A 14030-nucleotide genomic window follows, 5' to 3' on the forward strand; every position below is an offset into this window, starting at 1 on the left:
GAACAGTTTTTGTTGGCTGTTCCATTGTCCTTGAGTGGTATAGTGCAGGAGATGGGCTCCCCATCCTGTGAGGGATGCATCTGTCGAGAGCACTATTTGTGGAACAGGGTCTAGGAACGACCGTCCCTTTGTCAAGTTTTTGGTGTTCCACCATTGCAGAGAGCGATATGTACGGCTGTCCACCAACACCAGGTCTGTGAGCTGACCTTGAGCCTGATTCCACTGTTGTGCTAGACATTCTTGTAGTGGACGCATTTGTAGTCTTGCGTGAGGAACTATGAAGATGCAAGACGCCATCATGCCTATTAGTTTCATGAACACTCTGGCTTGAAGAGAGTGCTGGCATTGAAAAAGGGAGACTAAGCTCTGAATGCTTTGAATCCTGGCTTGACTGGGATATGCTAGAGCTGCCAAAGTGTTTATTGTAGCTCCTAGATATTGGTGAACGTGCGAAGGCTCTAGGTGCGACTTGGTGTAGTTTATTGTAAACCCTAAGTCGTGTAATGTTTGTATTGTTTGTTTTGTGTGTTGTACACACTGGTTGAACGATCTTACTTTTATGAGCCAGTCGTCGAGGTAAGGGAAGACATGTATCTGTTGTCTTCTGAGATGTGCTGCTACTACTGCTAAGCACTTTGTAAACGCTCGTGGTGCTGTTGTGACCCCGAATGGAAGGACTTTGAACTGATAGTGTTGTCATTGTATGACAAATCTTAGATACTTCCTGTGCGCAGTATGTATAGGAACATGAAAATAGGCGTCCTTTAGGTCTAGTGTTGTAAGAAAGTCTCCCTGTTTTAGTAATGGAGTACTTGTTGTAAGGTGATCATGTGAAAATTATCTGATTGTATGTAGTGGTTTAGGGGCCTGAGGTCGAGAATTGGTCTTAATGTCCCGTCCTTCTTGGGTATGAGGAAATACAGGGAGTATACTCCTGGTCCTTGTTCCTGCAAGGGGACCACTTGAATAGCATCTTTCTGTAGAAGTGCTAGAACTTCCTGTTGAATCAGAGTTATGTGTTCTGTGGACATTGGACGCTGCATGGGTGGTATGTTTGGGGGGTTGCTGTGAGTTCTAGGCAGTAACCATGTTGGATAATTTGTTTTACCCACCTGTCTGTTGTGATGGAATTCCAGACAGGTAGGAACTGTGATAGTCTGCCCTCCACAGGAGTGGAATGCTGTAGGGGAGGCAGGGGGAAGTCACTGTTTGGGAGTGGAAGAGGAGCGGTTGTTGTTATTACCTCTACCTCTCCCCTTATTGTTGTTGCCTCTGTATCCTCCTCTAAAGTAGCCTTTATTAGAGGGGGTTTGTGAATGTGTTTTAAAAGATGACGTGTTACCTACGCCGGTATGCTTGGAGCCTCCTCTATAAGAGGAGCGACGAAAAGAACTTATAGTCTGGGTGGATTGTAACGCACCCATAGACTTAACAGTGTCTGTGTCCTTCTTCATCTTCTCTAGTGTGTTATCTACTTCTGTCTGAACAACTGGTTTTGATTGAAGGGCTGGTTCAGGATAGTAGTTTGTACTTCTGGTTTGAAACCTGAAATACATAACAATGCATGACGTCTGAGGATAACACTAGTGTTAACTGCTGTGGATGCTGTGTCAGCTACATCTAGTGCGCATTTAATTGAGGCATTAGATATTAATTTGCCTTCTTGTAAGAGCTCTGCTGCCTGATCCTTGTATTGATCTTATAGGTGTTCCATTAATTTTTCTAGTTGGTCGTAGTGAGCCCTGTTGTAGCGTGAGAGTAAGGCTTGTATTTGCTATGCGCCATATGTTTGTCGCTTGCGCAGCAATCCGTTTCCCTGCTGCATCAATAATTTTTTATTCTTTGTCAGGTGGGGGTGTGTCACCAGAAGTTTATGAATTGTTATTTTTACGTGCATTTGACACTACCAAACAGTCTAATGGCAGATGTCCCTTAATGTAGACTGGATCAGCTGGTGCCGGTCTATACTTTTTCTCTATTCTGGGATTTAGTACCCTACACCTTACTGGATCTTTAAAAATCTCTGGAGCATAGGTAGTATTTGAGTAGACCTTTGTGACTGCTCAAAAGTGTCTAATAAGAAATCCTCCTCAATGGCATCAGAGTGCATTGGAACTCCGTGGTAAAGTGCAGCCCGTTTAATAGAGGATTGAACCCAATACTATCCTCTGGAGGGGAAGGTTTTGTTGGGTAGTACTGAGGATCAGGGATGTCTGGTGCATTATTTGGTGGGAAATTATATGCATCGTCCTCTTGGGGATATTCTGGGTTCACATCTTCATCCTCATCTAAAGGGTATGTATGTGGCTCTGGTACATCACCCCCCCCCCCCACCCAAGTCATACTCTTCATCAGTGTGGTGTGATGATGCAGGAGATTGAGCAGGAGAAGTTATAGGCTCAATATATGGAGTGATAGGAGATGAAGGTGAAGGAGAGGGAAGGTGTATTGGAGAAGTTGCACAATCCTTTTTGGCAGGAACCACAGTTTGGAGTGGTGTCTGCTGGTCTTTTTTTATGAGGAATTGCTTCCACATGTCCAGTTTTTGGATTAATATAGACTTTTTTCTGTTTAGGATCTGGTCTAAACAGATCTTCCTCTTCAATAATTTTCTTCGGGGTCGATTTCTTCGGTGCCGATAGGGGTTGTTTAGTGGTTTTTGCCTTAGGAGGAGTGATTGAGTCCTGTGGCAATTTCTTCGGTGCCGAAGGTTGTTTAGGCTTGTCTGTATCAGGCCTTGTAGTCTTTGGTACAGTTATCGAAGATTTTGGCGTGGAGACAGGTTTTGTTGGGCCTGCAGCACCGGAATCTAGCTTCCCTTCCTTATTTTTGGAGCCGGATGGTTTCGGAGTCGAGGCTTTCGGGTCCGTTACCGTTCTTGGGTTCGGCACCGATACCTCTTTTGGTTTGGGTGCCGAAGAGTCTTTGGGCGCCGAAAAGCGTTTGAGCTTTGGTGTCGAAGAGTCCTTCGGTGTCGAAGGATGTTTTGGTGCCAATGGAGGAGGTGGAATTGGCACATGTGGTCTTTTCGGTGCCGAGGCACCAGAAGGCGTAGTCTTTTCCCTCGGAGCCGAGCCCGAAGGCGGGGCGTCGGGGGGGGTAAATTTCGGTCTCGACTGGGCCCCATGGGCGGAGTGCTGACCGTTGCCTTTGGTTTGGACAGTGTCTGTTGTGCAGGGGCAGAGGAACTCACGGATTGTCGAGATGGAATCGAATCGTCCGAGTCCTCTGCTCCCGATATGATCTGGAGATCAGGCGAGTCTTCCTCGGCGACGAGTGGAGCCTCGTCCTCGGAGATATCTTCGAGTGGGTTCTCGTCCTCTGAGACGTCTTCTTCGACGATCTCCTCCTCAAAGATGGCCTCCGGTGCTGGCGCTGATCTCCTCATCTCGTGTCGACGGGCCCTCCGATCCCGAATGGTCTTTTTCGATCGGAAGGAGGCACAGGCTGTGCAGGTCGACTCGTTGTGTTCTGGTGAGAGACAGAGGTTGCAAACCTCGTGATGGTCGCTATGAGGGAATTTTGCTCGACATACCGGGCATCTTTTGAATGGAGTTCTGTCCATGAGGCGTACACCGCCGATAGGCCCAATGGCCCGCGTCGACACACCGGGATGTAGCTGGTGATGTCGAAAAGATTATTCGATGTCGAAAAGTGTTCATCTAAAGTGTCACGCTTCGAAAATGCAGAAAAGAGTGTTTTCTAGCCGGAGCGGAAAACTTTCAGCCGAACCCAGTGGCGGAAAAAAACAATCAGAGGATGGAGTCGATGACCATGCGCAGTATTGTCCAAGGGAGGAGTCACCTATCTCGTGACTACAAAGACTTCTTCCAAGAAGACAACAACCTGCAATCATCCGAGCTCAACACCAGGTGGCGATCTATTGCTAAGTGTACAATCTGCAGCTCATATGCCTCGAACATGTGTATTCCCTGTTTCAGGTGTGCTGCTATCACAGCAAGGCATTTTGTGAACACCAGCGGTGCAGATATTATGAATGGTAACACTTTGAATTGATAGTGTGTCTTGTTCACTACAAATCTGAGAAATTGTCTGTGGCGTTTGTTTACTGGAATGTGCAGGTAGGCATCCTTGAGGTGTATGGTTGCTATGTAGTCTTTTTTCCCTATCAAGGAAATGACCTCTTTTAGCGTGGTTATCTCGAGTTTTTTGCGTTTTTATGAACTTTTAGTGACCTCAAGACCAATATTAGTCTTTACTTTCTGGTACCAAAACCAGACGAAACGTTGTTTGATTAAATCCCTTTAAGTCTTTTGTTTTGGGGAACGAGTTCTATAGCTTCTTTGCTAAACAACTCTTCTATTTCCTGCTGCATTCGTTGGTCCATTTTTGTCCTCCATCTTTGGTGGTGGTGTTGGAGGTGACTTTGTTAAGTCTATACAATAACCATATTTTATGATGTTTAGTATCCACTTGTCAGAGGTAATACTCTCCCATTCTTGCAGGAATCCTCCGATCCTTCCTCCAACTGGTGACTTGCCTGTGAGGGTTCCCTGTGTGCATTCACTTGGTAGGGTGGTTCCCCCCTTTTGGTGGTCCCACTCTTCTTCTTTTGCAGCAGCGAAAGGTCTGGCTGGAGCTCGAGTAGTACTGCCATTGTGGGGCGGTGATGGGCTCACTCCGCTGGCTGCTGAAGCCTGTGGGACGTATGTGATTGGATGGTTCTTTTGCTGAGGCTGCTCTCTTTCTCTGGGCCATGCTTCCCTGGGAGGTTTCCTTGAATTATAGGGCTCCATTGTCTTGGCAGTCTGTTTCCCTTTTTCGTGCACTGAAGCAGTTAGACGACCACCTCTCCAAATAGGGAGTCTCCTGAGAAGAGCATATTGATTAAGGCAGACTGGACCTGCTGCTTGAAACCAGAGATTCTAAGCTAAGCATGCAAGGTCTTGATCATTGGAAAGCTGTCGGCAGTCATATCTGCCACATCCAGCGCAAGTTTTAGGTACGTGTTAGCATTTGTCAGGCCCACCTGCAACATTGCGCTATTCCTAAATTCCTCTGGGAGATGCTCCATTAGCTCCTCCACCTCGTCCTATTGTTGGTACGCATATGTATAAAGCACGGCATTTGAGTTAGGTATTAGCCACAGCGTTGGTGGTGACCTTTCTCTTTTCCTCCCCCGTCTAAACTCTTCTTTGACAGGTGGTGGCCCGTTAGACATGGGTATGTTCGCTCCTTTCCCTGCTGTTGACATGGTAAGAGTCCAGCTGACCTGTGATTTCAGGTTTTAGGTGGGTCCTTTGATAAGCAATACTTCTTCTCTACCTTTGTGGTTGTTGCCTTGCAGCAGCTGGTTCCTTAAATGCGTCCCTGCCATGATCCAGCATGCTTGGCAGCATTGGGAGAAATTGGTTTCTCTTTTGTTCCAGTAGTGGTGTCTCAAGGACGAAACATGCCTCTGATTGTTCTTCCAATTACATTTAAGAAGTATTTTCAGCCCTCTCTACTACTGGGTTGTACACAGTGATGTCTGGTGGTGATGGCTTTGATGGGTTATACTCCACCCCTTTTCTCTGCTGAATCTGCATAAATGTCTTGCCAGTCATCAGTTGCTTCCCCTATGTGTAAGAGGTCTTCTTGTGCTTCCTTCAGGTTGAACAGCGTGTATTCCACCTCTTCCTGCAGCCCTGGGGTAGCAGGGTGTTCCAGCTCCTCCATTTCCTCTACTTTCACTTGTTTTTTCAATGTAACCATGAAGGGAGTCGCCAAATTTCCTTCTTTTTAGTTAGGACTTTGAGTTTGGTCTCTAGTCCTCTCTCGTCCCTCCCCCCCCCTCCTTTCCCCCCCCCCGTTCTACCTAGAGCAATTTCCTTTCTTTGTCGAGTTTGGACTTTTTTGTTTTGAGGAGGTTGGCGAATTTTTTTTCGACATGAGGTCAGGTGCCTAGGTGTTTTGGCAGCAATGCAGAGTCTATTTTAGAGGCTGCTGTGGATCCAGTCTTCGCAGACGGTATCGAGCTGGTTTCGCCATCTCCCTCCTATGCCTTTGATCCTCTTTTGAGGTTGAAGCAGGTTTAGAGGGTTTGCCTCCATTGGTGTCCCTTGACATGGGCATCACTCTGCCCTCCAGAATCAATGATTTTGGCATCATGGTCAGTATCTTACAGTCCTTGGCTTGACTGTGTCTCGGCTCTAAGGGATTCGTTTTTGTCTGTGTTCCTCCCTCAATGCTTTTTTGTGGCTCTTGCCATCCTGGCACTTGGTGATCTCCAAGTTCTGGCTCTTCCCCTTGGGCCTCCTCTGCCTCCAGGAAGTCCTCCTTGTTGCTAGACAGGCCAAGATATTTCATGAAGTCCTGTTTATCCATCACAGTCTGCCTACCATTGCTTCTGTCTAGTCATGATGGCCTTGGGCAAGAATTATGCATGTCACAAAGTCCTCTGTGATGTGGTCCTTAGGAAGGCCTGTGTGTGTAATTGTGGTGGCACTTGGGGCAGAATCTAAAGGGGATATATCCACCATGCCCCCTTCTAATTCTCTGACCAAATGGTCTTGTTGCGTCAGTATTTTCACCTCATAGTCACTCAGTGATTTTCTTTTTCTCAGTGTTTTTTCTGTGTTCTACATCCTGGCAGTCGCCAACCCGGTTCCCTCGATGGTGAGACTACATGGAAAAAAGAGGTTTGCTTCTTGCAATTCCTTCTTCCTCGACTCCAGAACTCCCCCTAGGCTTCCAGACCCAACGGTTTAAAAAACTGAATCTGAAGATGGTGACTGCATCAAGGGATTTCTCTTGACGTCACTCAAGGATGGGTTTCAACCCAAATGCACGAGGAAACAGGAAAAAAAGGGAGACGAGAGACTTCAAGGAGACTTCGAACCCATCCACTAGCTGGCGTAATAACGCACAGCATGTGAATCCAGAAAATATGAACACTGCAAAACCACATATCCCTCATGATCCATAGTGGACTGCCACTTTCGATTTCTGTAGCTACTTACCTGGGGTTCGGCTCCCAGGAACCTTCATATAGAGTTGAACAGTGTTCATGCCCAGGATGCTATGCCCAACATGGCTGAGCATGTTTCCATTTGAGGAAACTCTCATGAAGGCCGGCAGCTTCAGCAGCTCCTGCAGCTGGGGCTTCCAACTAAGGATGTAAAATGAAAGATCATTAGGTCCTTTCAGGGTAGCTCAGAATTAATTCAAAACCAGAGGGTCATCTTTTGATTGTCTTGCCTAAAAGTGGGGGTCACTAATGAATCGCCCTTCCCTTCTTGGTATGGAATAACCACCACCAAACATTATTATTATTATTTTTTTTTAATTTTAGAGGTTTTATATAGCGCTGGGTGGACCCTAATTGAGATCCACCTTTTGCATGGCCCCTCACCATATTCCGTTCTTTCCCCCACTTCCCAACATGAATTGCATTTGTCTATACCAGTTTAACACTTTGTTCTCCAGGCGACTTGCAATATCCCCTCCGTTTCCATGATTTGACAACCACATTGTACTTCTCTCCAGCCACAATCAATAACTATTCAGCCATACTACAGAAGTGTTGTTCTCTACTATTTAAATAGATCCATATATCTTTTTCTAAAACTGGGCATGCCCACATCAGAAATCTTCTGTTCCTTCCTTACATTTAGAAAAAGTAAGGAGGAAGGGTAGGGTCTCATCTCCCAACCTACCTAAAATTTTAAATTTGATGGCAAATTAAGACTCACCATTTGGGATCTGAGAGATCGATGTTGGTTCCAAACTTGATGATATGTGGGTTCTTGACATCCACAATGATGCTAAAGGAGGAGTAGGAAAGGGATTAGACGGAATGAAGCCAGAGACATTTTAAATAGTTATTGTTTCTAAACTATAACAAATATCCTCCCCTGACAAAATTGACCACTGCTAAATTACTGTGCAGCCAAGCCACCTTACAGAAGTTCATTTTTTTCCAGCTGAAAACAACAGTTTCAGATTAGATCAGAAAAGTACACACAAGAATCATGGTGCAAGCAAGGAAACTGGCTCCTTTGAGTGGTAATACAATACAGCAATTGCCAGGGTTCACTGGGCCCCTCTGGGCTTGGGTGCTACTGCACCCATAGTAGCTATGCCCCCAGGCCAAACTTAGTATAGACGCCTAAGAAAAATGGCATAACTTAGGTTTCCGCTGGTCCAGCTGGTCCAGGCTGAAAAATAGAGCCATCCCTCATCTTACACATTATACTGGCTCAGGAATCAGACAACCGAGATATACCTAAAATTACACGGGCCTTACAAGCTAAGGCTTCAGAATAAACCTATCCTTCAGGCTGCAAACATATCCAAGATGTTTAAATTGTAACATAGCATAAAGACTTACAAAGCCCTGCAGGCTTAACCCTCATGGCAAATCCCTGCAAGATGAAGACAAAGGATTACCTTCAGGACAGACATACCTTAATGGCTCAGTCTGTAGAACTATTCCCTGAATTTCACTAATAATACAGGCTTTGACCTCACACAGCAAAGCAATACCCAAATTTAGTAACATCTTATCACTGCAATCGGGCTCACATAAAGGCTGCTAATATAGTGAATGGGGTGCTCGGGTTACTAGAGTTTTATCCAGACAGTGACCAGGTAAACGCAAGGCATTGTAACCAAAATACACGTCCGGAGTCACTCTATCAGAAGTGGAGGTATGCTTCAAAAGATCTTCTGTTCATAATACCGGTTATTCGCTAAACAAAAGCAGGTTTTACCTAGGATTAGGGGCTGCTTTGCTGTCAGGCTTAGTGAGCTCCTCATCCTCGCCATCCTTTTCATCCTGTAAATGAAGGTGAGAGTCTTTTATATCAGTTGAGAGCGATGACACAATCGTGTACTCCAAGAAAACTAACAGAAGATGCATGTAAGTGCACTGCCACAATCCACTGAATTAGAAGCAGTGGTTGAGGTACTTGACCACCCATACATCACAGAGGCAGCAACACAAGCTTCTCTTACAGACACCAGCTACACCACTGGAAGCAAACACTGAAAGATTCCTTGACACACAGAGATAAAACCTTATAAGAACACCACCAGCAAGGTTGTGGTTTGATGTCACTGCACTCTGTATAGTTACCACAGAATAGGTGCTTATCCCAGGGACAACTGTCCAGAATGCCTCACCAATTACACATAACGCAACAGGAGGGAGAAACACCCTTATAGTAATGTTTAGATTAAAAGGTCTAATAGAGACCAAAATTAAAGCCTTAAATACCAGTTGAGAGTCAAAATCAGAGTTACATAGATTTCTAATCAATGGATATAGACTTCACAAGATGCATGTAGTGAAGAAGTTCATTCTTTATTCCTTTGCTTCAACTTTAAAAGCATGGACAAGGACACAACCAACGCATTTCATCCCAAAGCACTGGGATTTCTTCAAGGCACAAATGACAAAGGCGTATAATGAGCCAATACAATGAATTCTATTGTGAGTAGTTCCTCCCAGTGGTTAATCAATACACATTCCATACAACATGCAAATGAGGCAGGCGTATTTTAGCTGTAAAGTTCATGAGGTTAGGATTACATCTCGGAGTCTCTGCATAGACAAAACGCGTTGGCTGTGTCCTTGTTATTAAAGTTAAAGCAAAGAAATAAAGAATTAACTTCACTACATGCATCTTGTGATGTCTATATACATTGATTAGAAATAGATTTAACGCTGCTTTTGACTTGTCTAGTATTTTAGGCTTTAATTTTGGACTATTGCATCTTTAATCTAAAACTACTACAAGACTGCTTCTCCCTCCTGTTACAGATTTAACACTGGTTATCAGCACCTAGAGACAAATAGTAGACTGCACTCACTACACTTTATAAATGTAGTAATTAATACTAGAATAGGTTGGGCACAGATAGCAGAAGTGCATTTGCTCCATCTCTCTTTCTCTATCACACACAGATGCACCTTTAGCCCGTCTTCATACCACTGTCTTCTCTGTGTGATTCGCAGACTTGGCTCCTCACCCTGGCATTTACCTGCAAGAATTCCTGAAAAGATGAAGCTTGGTATTGGGCATACTTGGCAATGGTAGTATGAGAGCGGCTGCTTTCACATGGCCACACCTGCTTGCTGCCTGTGGGATCCCAATTCTGATCTGAAGGCTGTTGCACCTGTGTCCGAACCTCCACAGAGTGCTCAGAATTTGCCTCCACCAATGTCTTGGTAGAGAAGAGGCCGAGGTCTGTAAGGAAGGAATAGAAGGGTAAGAGAAATAGAGAGAGGAAGAATAAAACAACGGGGAGTCTGTTCCACAAGGGATGTTTACATAGCATATAAAGTCTGGGGTTTACTTTCTTTTGGAAGAGTTAAGGACACATCCACATCTCAGCAGTCTCCTAATGTGCACATTACCACCCTTTGACACATGGAGAACTCGATTACATTGAAACATGTTAAAATGGTTCCTTTAGGGATAGAGCATAAGAAGGATCCTGAGTGGGGAACCTATTAAGGAGTCCCCAAGATAGAAGGAAGAATTGAAGAGGGGCATAGGAGAAAAGGAGCAGTGCGCTGGTATAGGCGACAGAGCTAGAGAGGAAAGTGACTAAGAAAGACAACTGGAAATCAAGAAGCTAGAGCAGTAAAGAGAAGGCCCATAACAGGAACCAACAAAAATGTTACCTGCCTGCCAAGGATGTCAGGAAAGCAAAAGTGTAAATCACAAATGTTTGCTTTTGTTGCCATCACTTACTGAGTCGCAGTGAACCAGCCAGGCCTCTAATCACAGTGATGGGGTTCTTGGGGTCTGTGCAGAACTGCAGTAGCACCGGAGAGAAGGCATCTCGTTTGCTCTCCAACTGCGGGGAGAAGAGGGTGTTAAAAGCTAACATTTCGTGCAATTTCCATCCTTTATAAAAGTAAAACTTTCTTTTTTCCTCCTGACCCCCTTTATGTTCCTGTGACACAGGAGCATCATGGATTCTATATGTTGTGAACTTACTGTCCATGCAATCCTTATAAGTGCCTTGTAGAAAGGTCACAGTAGAAATTTACAAATTATAGACACACTGGAGAAGGAAAAGGCATGTGCCTGAAACGTTTGAAGCATGACACTACTCTACATTAGATGCCGAGAACAAAGTGGTTGGATCCAGAAAAAAGTTTAAATTAAATAATGTATGGGCGTCAAAAATAAATGTATGCCACATGGTGATAGCAACCGAAAACCGGCCATGGGGCACTGCATGCTTACCATCTTTAAACTATATTTTCCTTGACAATTATAAGAGAACAATATATTTTAATCTAGTTAGGTACGGATTATTATGTACAGCTCCTTTTCACAAAGTAGGAAGGAGCACGTGTGAATCTGGCATCATCTTGTAAGAAAGGGCCATCTTTCGTGCATTGGTATGCCCCCACTTTTTGCTGAATTGCTGATGTGCTTTGGCTGAGTGTTCCCTGGGCTTCTGCCAATCAGGTACCCAGGGCCTGTGTTCCTTCCCTAAAGGAATATGCTACTTACCAGTATGCATCTGTTCTTGGCATGTAGGGCTGCTGATATTCACATCTTATGCATAGATCGCCACCTAGTGTTGGGTCCGGATGCCCTAATATTCACATCTTATGCATAGATCGCCACCTAGTGTTGGGTCCGGATGATTGCACATTGTTGTCCTGGAAAAGTCTTCGAAGTATCACGAGATAGGTGGCTTCTCCCCTGGACTACAGTGCGCATGGGCATCCTCTCCATCCTCAGATTGTTTTTCGCCATTGTGGCAGGGATGGAGTATGATACAGTAAGTGATGTCCATGCTAGAGAGTAATTCTGAATGCTACAGCTGCTACAGGCACCGGGGAGGAAGGAGGGTGATGTGAATATCAGCAGCCCTACATGCCAAGACAGATGTGTAGGAGAGTAGGGTCTGCAATCCTATGATCACCCAGATTTTTGCTTTTTGCTTCACTGGTTTACGACTTTCCCTGGCTGTGGGCCTGCTAATCAGACCCACAGCCTAGCTGTTCTCTCTACTCCAAATTGTACCCAGGTACTGAATTGGCACTGGTACCTCACCAAGTCCCTGTACCCAGGGCTGAGGTGCACCCAGAAGTCTCCCAGGGGCTGCAGCATGTATTATGCCACCCCTGGGCTGACTAACTAAATCAGACACAACTGGCTGCTTGACAGCTGGGGCAAAGTGGTGTACTCACCCTCTGCTGTAGATATAGTATTCCTATATCTAAACCTAAATGGGCACACAGATCTCCTATCAGTCACTCCTATGGCAGGCCTTGACAATCCTGAAGGCAGAGTGCTTGGAATCGTGTGAGATAGTGCTCTGGCATGAGCTGAGCCTGTCTGCGGCTTTCGGGATCCATCCCTTAGCCGTTTCCATGATATCGCATACCATATACTCTTAAGTGCATTATAATCCTCGCGGTTAAATGCCAACTATGGTATCGCTTTATCAAAACATGTAGAGTAAGGTGTCATACGAATTGGAATACTAACCCCTCGCCAATTCTGGCGACGGGGTTAGCATTCCACCCTTCTAGAGGGACACGACATGTTGGTAACCTATAACCCCGGTTAAAGTCAGACATAGCCTCAGCTCCACAAGATGGATGCTGCCACCGAGACACAAGTCTGCCCTCCTGCTGCTGGGAGTCCTCCCAGCCCAGGAGGCAAGGACAAAGGGTTTCCTGCCAGGGGCGGTGCCAGCACCGTCCCAGACAGGATTTTGTGTATCCTAGGTAGGCAGGGTTTTAGAGGAAGGTGACTGCAAGTGGCACCCCGGTGCTCACTTGTGCATAGGCCGGCTGGAACCAGTTCCAGGGGCACTCCAGCCCCTGATCTGGGGAAAGCCCGCCAAAGGAGAGGGGTGTAACCACCCCCCTCCTAGTCCCACCCATAGGGCAGGACTTTGTCGCGTGCCAGCCCCTTTTTGCAGGATAAAGGTAGGAACTGGCCCCCTTCCAAATTAGATCAATCTTTGAATCCTGAACCGACTTTCTACGAGAGGAACTCAAGACTCTTCCTAAGATTTCTCCCTTGTGACTAAGGAGTAGTCACCCTGCAGCAGCAGGCACCAACCAAGCATCGCGGTCTGCTGTAAGTCTCTCCTCCGGATCAAGACTGCCCAGCACGACGAGAACCTGCTTCCCTGGCACCTCTGACCTCAACCTGCATCATCAGCCCAGCTGTGATCCGTGGGTGTGACGAGACCTCGAGGGACCGGCCATCTTTGAAGACTGCACGACGCTTGTCCAGCACGACCACCGAGTGACCCTCGACTGAGTGCTTTGGGGTAAGAGAAGCCCCGACCCTGAGCAGCTCCAGCACCGAAGTTCAGCCCCCCTGCATCCACGAGATCTGCGTGGGGCCCTTCTGCTCTTTGCTGCTCACCGCGTTGTCCAGGTCACTTGCCCGTTGGCTAGTGGCCCTCTTACGACGCTCCACGACGACAAACACCGCTGGTTTGGTTGCTCCAGACTAGCCCTTGCTCCCCTCCAAAAGAGGAGCACCCTGGACCCTCCTGTTCCACTCCAGACTCCATTTTAAGTCCACTGCGTGGGCTTGCATTTGCCAAGACTTGTTGCCCCAATCCTGGGTCCAGCGACGTCGACAGCAGACACCTTCGTGGGACAGCTCGCACCTCCATCCTGGTCGCCGACAACGCCTCCTGGTCCGAGAGACTGCAGAGCCCAGCAGCGCCCACTCACCTGGTCGAGGTGACTTCGTCCGGTGCCATCCTGGTGCCCACCTAAATCACTGGCTAGTGATTCAGAACTTGGTCCCCTCTGCTTACAGGTCTTCTTCTTCCCTGATCCAGGCTTGGATCACCACGAACTTCTTCACTGGCCGCCTGCCAGCAACTTCTTTCTTCAGGCTCCTGGATCTTCAACGAGGGTTTCCGACGCAACTTGAACCCTATGCAGCCGCAGCCCCTGGGCTAGGTAAACTGAGTACTCCGGTGCTCCAGCATAGTCCAACACCCTAAGTGTTCGGATCCACCCTTGTTTTCGACCCACCTAGTCGGGTTCGCCCGAGAACAGTAACTTTGCAATTGCTAGTATC

General features: G+C 46.5%; 1 protein-coding gene across 9 annotated transcripts in view; it reads right to left on the reverse strand.

Annotated features, from left to right (window-relative positions):
- The window catches only part of KDM6B (lysine demethylase 6B), a 960064-nt gene that overhangs the window by 35223 nt on the left and 910811 nt on the right, over positions 1-14030 (reverse strand). For all 9 annotated transcript variants that reach the window (XM_078670455.1, XM_078670453.1, XM_078670454.1 and 6 more), the window contains 5 exons: positions 10704-10809; positions 9988-10193; positions 8715-8779; positions 7695-7766; positions 6963-7111 (listed from right to left, as the gene is read on the reverse strand). In XM_078670455.1, the coding sequence (XP_078526581.1) occupies positions 6963-7111; positions 7695-7766; positions 8715-8779; positions 9988-10193; positions 10704-10809 (598 nt within the window). The remainder of the gene's footprint in view (positions 1-6962; positions 7112-7694; positions 7767-8714; positions 8780-9987; positions 10194-10703; positions 10810-14030) is intronic.

Source organism: Lissotriton helveticus, chromosome 12, assembly GCF_964261635.1.
Source record: "Lissotriton helveticus chromosome 12, aLisHel1.1, whole genome shotgun sequence".
NCBI classification, from domain to species: Eukaryota; Metazoa; Chordata; class Amphibia; order Caudata; family Salamandridae; genus Lissotriton; species Lissotriton helveticus.